The 11,137-nt window shown below is 37.5% G+C and overlaps 1 protein-coding gene across 1 annotated transcript; it reads right to left on the reverse strand.

Annotated features, from left to right (window-relative positions):
- Positions 1 to 775: 775 nt before the first annotated feature.
- Positions 776 to 10,760, reverse strand: fs(2)ltoPP43 (female sterile (2) ltoPP43). Its single transcript, XM_022084332.2, has 6 exons — positions 10,534 to 10,760; positions 9,203 to 9,337; positions 8,100 to 8,261; positions 5,785 to 6,038; positions 4,474 to 4,526; positions 776 to 3,797 (listed from the first exon to the last, which is right to left on the reverse strand). The coding sequence occupies exons 1-6, from the start codon at positions 10,690 to 10,692 to the stop codon at positions 3,577 to 3,579; spliced, it is 984 nt and encodes a 327-aa protein (XP_021940024.2). The 5' UTR covers positions 10,693 to 10,760; the 3' UTR covers positions 776 to 3,576.
- Positions 10,761 to 11,137: the final 377 nt, after the last annotated feature.

Genomic DNA, 11,137 nt, shown 5'->3' on the forward strand with positions numbered 1-11,137 from the left:
AACATTTGAAATTAACAGATTAATATGTGAAATTTTCTTAATTAAATCGTCTGCTGCAAATTTATCAGCAGTGGTAAGAAGTTTCATAATTTGTACACTCATTGTAGTATTGTTTGAATGGTTGCATCACTGAGCTTCAGATTGGCAGGGCACAAAGCATGGATAGGGAAGCAAATTGGAAACACTTTTGATAGAAAGGTCATTTGGGACACTAGGACTTGAAAATTTTCATATCAAAATAACCACAAGAGTATATATTTGTTAGCTAGATTCACTGGCACAAAATAACGAATTTGGGGAGGGGGGGTTACTGTTGAGCATTCAACTTGCATAATAACAAAGATATTATTGAATACTTGAGGACCTACTGCTCAACGAATTTTACCATTTTTTTTGTTGCCACACAAAGTGCTCATCTATATCGGAGTCACCTGAATCCGTGTATGCCCACTATGCCAGCTATTCTCTTTAAGTAACAGAATTGCAATTTCGCTACTGTTCACGACTTTATTTTCTGCGGCCCTCGACAGTCAGTGGTCAGCATCACGCCCCGGCCGGCTTTACCCCCGTAAAGGACCCCGTCACCCATTGTACAGGAGGCTGGGTGGGCCCCAGAGCCGGTCTGGACGCAGAGGAAAAATGCTCTGCCCCCGTCAGGGATCGAACCCCGGTCGTCCAGCCCGTAGCTAGTCACTATACTGACTGAGCTATCCCAGCTCATTACAGAGTCAGTACCGCCAACATTACTTGTGAATTCTTGTAACAATCCCGAAGATTACGGAACACAAGTACAAATACATTTATTTATTAATAATACATTTACATACATATTTCACTTACTCCCATGTGACCAACCAAACGTCAGACACTCAGCCAGTCTGTAAGGTGTAAACTCTGTATCGTCAGTTAGCTTGTAATGAAAATTCTATAGACATGTTGCACACTGTCCATTGTCTGCGGTACGTCTGTTGGAGACAGTGTTCTGGTTCTGTTCCCATCTTCAGGTGATTCATGATCATTATACTGACAGATTCATTTTCTGGTGACAGGCGGGATCAAACCTGGGACCATTTGAATATTAAAGCTAGTGCAATGAAAAATAGATCAATGGACTGGTCCAGAAGTGGCTGTTAGATGTTAGGTTATGTTCTGTACCAAAGCAGAGGGAGTCCTGCTATTCTGAAGAATATTGATTATTTCAGTTTTCTAATGAACCTGTTCTTCCCTTTGTGGATGAATCCTGCTTTATCCCATTGTATTTGATAACCCACGTTCCAAGAGTATTCTGCTAATTTGTACACAGAATATTTCTCCCATTTCTGAATTGCATGTTTGGTGGTTTGGGTTTGGTTTTTCTGTCACTCCTTTGCATTCATGTGGGACGCTGCGTATTCGATTGTTTGATTCCTGTACATTTCTTATTTAGTCTTTTTAAGTATGCTACTTGTCCCACACTGTAGCCGCGCGGTCTGAGGCATCATGCTTCGGACCGGCGATACGGAATATGCGCTGGTTTGAGTCTCGGGGGAGAAGAAATTTTCTCATGAGCTTTCGACCGGTGCCAGCCCAGCATCGTGAGGAAATTGGGGAGCTACAACGGGTAGCGTAATCCGGTCATGAAAACTAGTAATGGCTGGGGGTTCGTCGTGCTGACCACACGTCACTCTGTATCTGGTTGGATGATCGTTCACCTCTGCTTAGGCATGTGAACGTGAGGCCAGCAGCCAGCTAGTCGGCTTTGGCTCTCAGAGGGCTGTTACGCCACGGATAAAAAAAGTATGCTACTTAGCAATATTTATAATATGAAAGCTCTAAGTACTCTGAATTTTCTCGCAATCTGGCGAGCTTTTTCTGATACTTTTGCATGCATGATACTACCACAATACCTTTCTGTTTCTGGCTGTTGCTAACAATATTTTTTTCAGAATTTTCGTGGGTATCCACTTCTATCCTACTTTCCAAAACCTTTAGTATACCAATCCAAATATCACTGATGCTGACAGTGACATTTAAATAAATGATCACAGTGCAGAATTGCTCATAAAGATATGATAGCAAATATCATGTATTTCCAGACCATTAAAATGAAAATGTTTTCATTTATATTCTCTTTGAACATACAGTAGGGCCCTGCTTTTCAGCGCTCCGCTTTACGGCGATTCGCTAATACGGCGCTCAACAGCTGAGTCAGAGAAGTGCATCCGGCGCAATCTTCTCGTCGCTGATTCAGTCTGTTTACAGCTTTTGTGCGCTGCGCGTCTCCGTATTTCTGGCAATTTTTCAAAGTTATTACAAACTGTATATTTATGTAATATTTTTGTGTTACTACAGAGTAATTACAAAGACGTCTAAGGGTAGTAGCGATAAAAAGAGGAGTTGTAAGCCTCTTACTTTAAATGCCAAGTTAGATATAATTAAACTTCGTGAACAAGGCATGTCTATGGCCGAGATAGAACGTAAGCTAGGCCTAGCTCACCAAACTGTTAGTGCCATCGTGAACGCTAAGGAGAAAGTGTTAAATGAAATTAAAAGTGCCACACGAATGAACTCTAAAGTCATAAGAAAAAGAGATAGCCTTATTGCTGACATGGAAAAACTTTTAGTTGTGTGGATTGAAGATCAAACGAGCCACAATGTGTGTACTACTGATATTCATTTTACTTTCATATCGTTTTCTTAGGCCTAGCGCTATTGTGCACTTACTGTATGATAGTATAAACATCTTATTAGGCTTTGATATGCATTTGCAAGTGAAAAAAGGCAAAGATCCGCTTTACGGCGATTTTCGCTTTACGGCGGGGGTCTGGTCCCTAACCTGCCATATAAGCGGTGCCCTACTGTACAAGGCTGGACTATGAAAATACTGTAATTCTGATATAAATATGTTGGAAATTGTTTACTGTTCATGGCGTATCAGGAATTAGATTTCTTCCTGTCTTTAAATAATTTGTTGTCATTAAACAAACGGTTTACTTCTGACATTAATTTCCATATTTTAATTATTTTTGGAATCAGCTGAGATCAAATTCAGCAACCTTTAATTCTATTCTCCATACTTGGAAAATTCCACAGAAAAAACTGTCAGAATAAGAACTAATCATCTAATGAGTGTAAACCAAATCCAAATTCATTGTACTATGAACGTTTACTTTAAACAATAAATAATTCCCAGTGTTAACTAGTGATGCGACAAATCAACCATTGTCAAACATTTTATAGAGCCAAAACAGGAAATACTAAAGTTTAAAAAATGTCACACATCATGATATAAATTTAAAGATCACAATACAAGATGATGTTATATGAAACAGCTCATGAATAATAAATGAACTCTGTTTCTGTTAACAGGTACTTATGTAATTGTTACTTCTATTCACCTGAGAACTTTACATGTCTAGGAATAATGGCACCATAAAAAATATGAATATTCGATAACAGTTTGCACTCCACACTCAATATTGGTGTTCCTTTTACATTTACCATTACAGAGACAGCAGATACTATTTTCTAAAACCAAACATAGTGATATTTATACAAAAGATTAATAATTTCAATTAAAAACAAGATGGGAAATGACTACACAAATCTGCTGGCAGGATCTTCCTGATCATCGCTGCTACATTCCTGACTGTACTCCTCATCATGTTCAGAGTCCTCCTTGCCATACAATTCATTCAGCTTACGTGCCTTATAATTAGCATATCCCTCCCCATACAACGCCACATCCTGAGCATTCACACTCATCCCATATACAAAGTCTTCATCTGCGTCATCACTTGACAGGTCGTCTTCTCCACCTGCAACAAAGTATAGATTCTTTCAGTGGGATCTATCAAGTAAATGCAAAAAACTGCCTGACCAATTACAAATTTGTTACATTCTTGAAACTCAAAGTCATCAACCGGTGGTGATGACATATACCATGTAGCAGAAATTATTTGTATTTCTTTAATTATTTTCCAACTACGAATCCAGGCACAATTTTGGGGGTCTCAGGCAAGGTAACATTGTTGTTACGGTTGGGGGTAGTATGAGATACCTCAGTCTATGGGATCATGTGCATCATACACAGATTCCAGTAAGTCATTTTAAGGGTACATTAAATTTAGTTTAATTTTATTTTACAACTAGACCAACATTTTATAATAAATTTAATATAGGCTTTATATAAACCACCACATGTGCACAAAAGTTTTCTACAATATCTAAAGTTTTTAATTATAGTACAGTTTTCTCCTAAATAGAACCTTACGCATCCTCCAGTATAACAAGTTTTCTACTGGAAAGCTCCCTACATGTATAATGATTTCTTCTTGGGCTACTAGCCGTGTCAGGTGGATGAATGGAAACGTTGGTGTTTTCTCCATTCAACCACCTGACACAGCTAATAGCCCAAGAATAATTCATAATACTTAGTCACCATGAAAGCTTTACATCATACTCTTTACATGTGTTTATCAATGCTGTACTTACTGAGATTCAAGTCTCCAACTCGCAGAGCCATCATTATGCTATCTTCATTAAAACTGAAAACAAAAATTAACTTGGTTGGTTATTCAGTCACTTATCTCATGATGCTGCATTAACTTCAAAGGTTATGTAGCATAAAATGAGGATGAATCAGAAAGTGATACACAACGTATTTTATTCACAGAGATATTACTAGGGTGACGTTGCATAAAATGGATACAGGCCAATATAAACAGGTGGACTGCGGAAGATTTTATGTTTTGTTTTATTATGTTTTCATCTTTAGTTCAACAGCCAACTCCAGTTTCAGGGTACTGGTGACAGATGGTGCTAGAAAAGGAATGATAAATAACAAAGCTAGTACTTGTCCTTTGATTTTGTGGCAATAGTCTGTATGACCTTGACTTTTGTTTGCTGAAACACTGGTATACCATCCACAATCAATGTGAGTAATCCCCAGAAGACAAAGTTCTAAGCAGAGAAAATCTATAATCTCTCTTTATCTCACCAGTACTTAAGTTTTCTAACATTCAGGAAACAGAATTATACACAAACATATAAGAATATAAACATAGTGTCAAATTAGGATGAAAGCAATTTAAGTCTAGAGAAGCATTTTTATATTATTGTGCAACTTTGGCTTTTGGGGGAGAGCCATATTGAATGTTGAGAATTATCTAATGTTTCTGCAAACATTGCAGTAGTGTAATGGTTGAACATTTTTTGAATGAAAGTCTTAAACAGGGCAGGCAGTATGTATGAGGCACATTGAGTGTGATAGTGGAAGAGCTCCACCAATCAGGATAAGGTTCAGTGGTGGGGTCTTGTAAACATGGTAATGGACATTCAGGTACTATAAAAGAGGTGGAATTTGTTCACCAGCTCCGTATACTATCAGCGTCTCAAGAGAAACGTTGCCCATGAAGTTTGTTATCAGCAAAATTAAGGTGCTTGTTGGTCTTGTATTTGAGAAAATATTACCACCACCCCCCACCCTACCCCCACATTCTGAATACACTGTTGGTCTTAGCTACACATGTTTTGATGCTTTTGTATTGACATTTTTAAGTTAAGCTTCCCTACAGCAGTTTTAACAGCAATAAATGTTCAGAAAAAACCTAGTAATGTATATTCTGTAATCTAATAGGAGAAAGAAGAATTACAATCATCTACATAAAAAATATATAATAAAATCAACATTGTTCTGTAGTTCATTTTAAGTAACACTAGTGGACAACTTCCAACCTCTGCTTTTAATAGCGAGTCATACTGCATACTCTGTCTGTTAACATAATAGAAATTAACTGTCCAAACCTATGATCTGAATCAGGATAATCATTACGCCAATTGTTCTCATCGTTGGAATCATCTTCGGCTTCTTCTTCTTCTGCTGACATATCACTTGAATCTTCTGGATTGTGATACTCCCAGTCTGACTGAGCGAGTGGGTGCACACTCAGGGTCTCTATATTAATCAGTGCATCACTTCCCACTGTACTGGTGTAGTACAAGTCGTACACATAACCTGCATCTGGTCCACTGCTGTCACCTTCAAGGTCCAGCTTTGCCTAGTGAAATGTGGAGACTGCTTTACTTAAATTACATTATTCCAAGATGATATAAGAGAATGAATCATCAGCTGGAAGAAAACTGTTACCCTTACAGAACCTTTGCCATTTCAGTTACTCAGTCTCCCATCCAATGGGTCTTGGGGTTTCCTTCTGGAAGGGGGGGGGGGGGGGGGGGGGGGGCAACTAGGATGTGAAGGTAACCAGTCAGTCCCATCTAGTGCACAGGTTAAGAACGTGTGTGGAACTACACATCCACTTCCCCATATGTCTGCATGACATGCTTAATTAAGCACGGGAAAATTTTATTTTCCTTTACAGGCCATTTCTTTATTTGGTTACTGTGTAGTATGGCACTGATTGCAGCTATTATGCAATGTACAATGAAAAGAATGACATGCTAGACAAGACATGGGAGGAATCTGATATCTTTTTTTAGGTTATATTCTAGAACTCTTCTGGAGGAAACACAAAAAGTCATAAATAATTTTCGTTTCAGCAGCTAAAATTCAAATCAGGCACCTCCCACTCCTTTGAAACTAAAGCTTGACTAAATATTATTTATGGATTTAGTCTGTACTACAAACAAAATATAATACTACTGCCTGTTTAAGTGAGAATCATATGAAACTCATAAAATACAATATGAAGAATTACTAACTGTTGAAGAAGGTGGGACATATAGGTACCATTTGGCTTCAAAGGATTAAATTTGAGGTATAAATATGAATGCTGATGTAATCTGCTTAGTAAAAGGACTATGGGAAAAGCAACTATTTCTGCCCACTGAAGTCACTGGGTGGGAAACTCTAGGCTACAGTGACTACAATGGTTATTACGTTTACGTTAGTCAAGAGTCAAATTCTGACAAATGAATAAGAATTCTATAAAACCTTCTCAATCAACAAGCCATGTCAGTTGTAAACAGAAGCCAAAACACGAAAGAGACCATCTTTGCCTTCAACATCATTCTCCTGATGATGGAAGCAGAGTTGTTCTCTAAAATATTGGGCTTTCATCTACAAGTGACAACAGCTTGTTTCCCAAGAAGATTTTATTGAGTTCAGTTTCTGTGAAACCTTTGTCTTGTAAGTATAAGATTTGTTTTGCTATGTGTATATTTCCCAACGTATTAAACCTTCTCTTCAGATGTTAAAATTTGTTGTCCATGAATATCATTATAAGGTACAGGGAATTTGTTAACTGTGAAATTACAGAATGATACCAATGAGTATGGCAATATTTGCTTATATATTCAATAGCAAATTTACGTGGTCCTATAGTTTTCTAGTCACAAGCACTACAAAGTAGTATCAATCAAAACTTCGTAACATCCTTTAACTATAAGCGAAATACATTAATTTAGAATGTACATGTGCAAGTGTGTGTCTTATCTTCCACCTCTGAATTCCCACAATGCTATTCTGTATTACTGCAGTATCAGTAGATCACATGTAGTAAAGTAAAGTTGCCCCTGATACTTATTAAACATCACACCATGAAGATGTATGGGGTTATTCCATTCTTTTTGACCTTGGTACTAGATGGAGATGAGTGACCAACTTTTCTCCCAGTACCCATTGGATAGGACACTAGGCAAGTTCCAAAAGCAAGTCTAGACAGGATAACTAAGAAAAAATCTCTTGCGCATCAGGAATTTAACTTCATTTGTCTAGCCTGAAGCCTGGTCACTATACTGACTGAGTTACCGAACTATTATACCTGAGTTAGTAACATTATGAACACTGATCAAATCAAATAACTCTTAGGTATGGTTGACAATTTTTCCCATAAAACTTATTTATTCAGTTTGTACTTTAGTCCATTCAGATACAATGTTCAAACATGCATACATGACGTGATGCATACATAAAGAACATCTACATAAGTGTTACAAAACATTAATGAAGTTCTAATGACAATGCTGGTTGGTAAATAGCCAATGAAACATGGAATACAGCACACTACTAAAATATTATTACTGTCAACACCAACTTCTGTGAGGATTTATAATAATTTTATAGCGTCTACACCTAAATTTATTTCTGTACAAGTACTAACCTGTGATTTGGAAAACAGTGAGTTACCTTCTTGTTCATCGTTCATGTGACTAACAACATCGACAATAGTAATAGACTTTTCTCCATCTTCAGTCGAAACTTTGGTTTCCTTTTCAGATTCCAACACATCTGAATCCTTCAGATCTCGAAAGCAGTTCACAACCTAAATAAATTAATAAAACCACAACTAGCTTATCATATGAAATAACAGAATCTGGTTTACTACAACAAAAGATTTTCTCTATTTGGTGGTGAAAAATTACAAAAGTTTCATCACGGTGAAAACATGCATGGCGACTGACGCAAATGCACCAGCACAAAATTGGACATGTGACTTCAGACTCCCCCTGACCCCACCACAGCCTTCTTTGCATTTCTTGCTATCATCAGAACTTTATTTCAATTTCGTCCTCACATTCCATTGTAAACATAAGGCTGTAAATAAATAATTCTCCCTATTTTCATGAATTAGACTTAATAAATACAGGATTTTAAGTGAACAAATATAATTAACATTAAGCAAAGAAGTTATACGTGGTCTGAGGCATGGACCTCGCGCGCCTGGCTGCTGTGACCGTGGGTTCGAGTCCCACTCAAGACATAGATGTTTGTTTGTCTCCTCTTCCAGTCTGGTGGGTAAACAATGGCCACAGAAGGCAAGGCGAAACCACCATGGTACTTTGCAAGAAACACCCGATGGGGTCATGATGGTCAAGCTGACCATTAAGATTAAAAAGAAGAAGAAGAAGAAGTTGTAAGTTCTATTTAGAAATGTCACAGATACCAGATAGTGACACTGCAAAACATTTATTGAAAAGTAATTAGTTACCAAACTCAGAATACTGATTCTAGATGTGGTCTGGTGACAAACTATTTGGGGGAGGGGGGGAGAGGTGTGAATCTTCAGGCTACTTAACAACAGGGTTTGTGAGAAACTGCTGAAGGAAAACCTTGATTATATAGTTACTGAACTCGTGACATCTGTATTAGTCACTGTGTTTAATTCTTGACTCCAGTGTTACATTTTTCTCTAATTTAACACTGACAACAATTTTGTCCAAAAGCAGTATAATATTATGCTAATCAAGACTGCATATCACTAACCTTGAGTCTGTTCTCCTGTGCCAACTTCTTCAGTTCAGTTCGCAACTTTCCAGTCACATCAGCTTTATGTCTCAGTCCCAGTTTTGTTTTGTCTTTCTTTAGGACCTTACTAACATGTGATGCCACATCATCTTCCTGAAAATGAGTCATAACCATGAAATTATAGAATTAAAAATAAACAAATGATATAATGAGTTTTATTCCCTTTCCACCATAGTTTTTAGATTTGGAACAAATTTAGCACTCTATGAATGGACTCAAAAAAAAATTTTTGGAAGGAAATGTTATGTAACACTAATAACAATGCACAATACATAGAAAAAAATATTTGCACATTATCCCAGACTACCATTTGCAGTCTCTGTGCTAATACCAAGCTACAAGTTGAATCCAGTATACTGTTAATTCAGTTGCACATTCACTGCATTGTAACAACAGAATTAGGAAATACAGTAGATTCTGATTAATTGGGCCTTTGGTTAATAGGCGGCAACTGTTTATTTGGACAAATATTAAAGGACAAACCAATTTAACTCTTTACGTGGAACTTCGCATAATTTGGACAGCCGCTTAATTGGGCCAAAGTGTTCTAGTCCCAATGTGTCCCAATTAACCAGAATCCACTGTATTTACTTTCTATTCTAAACAAGGCATTTAAGCTTCTATTAATACATGGAAGATTTAAATTCTATAGGTTAAAAGAATGCCCTGTAGTATAAATACTAATATAAACAGTCATGATAACAAGTAGAAAGTTGGTTGTCTGGGATGTTGCACCATGTAGTGCCTGGTAGCTACTGACTTATGTTTCAGATGAGATTCCTGCCTCTATTATTAGGGTGATTGGACTCGTCAACCTGATGTTGGTCAACATCCACTAGACTGCACAGTGCAACATCCAAGATGACAGCCATCTTCAGTTTATTTACCATTTACAAATGTACTAGTAACTAATTTTCTCTGATGTTTACTGTATATATTCCTGTGGTGTAAAGGGAACCCAAACTTGTGTCTGTTTGTCACATCTGTCACCACAATTACCTGGTTCACTGTCGCTTGGTAAAATTAAGTTTGTTGTGAGTGTGCAAAGAGCATCTGGACAAATGTACCATAGAGATCCATTTACTCACAACACAATCATAAAGAGATACAAGAATACTGTAGAACAGGGACCAGGGTAAAGTCGACCAAAACGTACCACTACCATTTCTTTCCAATTCTGTGACTCAACTGGCTATTGACAGAGTCGTTAAATAAACCATAACAAATAAATAAACCAAACCATAATAAGTAGACCATCTAGTGAAAATAGTAGAGGTGTGTGTATTTACCCGATTGTTTACAGTACCCGCAAAATTCAAAATTGTTGTAAATGGATTTTCATCTTTTGTCGTTGCTAAGTCTTCTGTTTTTTTCCTTTTACAAGCAAGCACCAATGCTTCAAGTGGTTCTTCATCGAAACGACGTTTCAACCTTACAACAGCTGCCATACTGTATACAATAAACTGATGTTACTCATCTATGTCGTGATTATCTGTGTTAGCCATATTGGTTATTTGAAGTCACTGTATATAGATGGCTCTAGTTGGCTCCCCCCCCCCCCCCCAACACCGATAGATGCACGGCACGGATGACCAACATTGGCGCAAGAGATATTTTGTAGTTCAAAGTTTCACCACACGGGCATGCATGGCAGCGCATTTTCTCTCTGCTTTATAGGATAGTGATTGCGAGGTAATGACATCGTGTTTCGCTCCTTTGGGTCCTGCATTTGACGCAACATTACAAAATGTAGCGACAAACCCCGTTCTGTATTGTAACTTTGTTCATTTTTCCTAAAGGCCAGTTTCTCCATTTTTACAGCAGTGCCGATAGAGCATTCTGTTTTACATTATTACGCTTTATTCAGTTCATGAGCAACATTAATGAATAGAA

Source organism: Zootermopsis nevadensis, unplaced genomic scaffold (genome assembly GCF_977971745.1).
Source record: "Zootermopsis nevadensis isolate Lab colony 2312 unplaced genomic scaffold, Znev_1.0 Znev_ptg000021l, whole genome shotgun sequence".
Lineage (NCBI taxonomy): Eukaryota > Metazoa > Arthropoda > Insecta > Blattodea > Termopsidae > Zootermopsis > Zootermopsis nevadensis.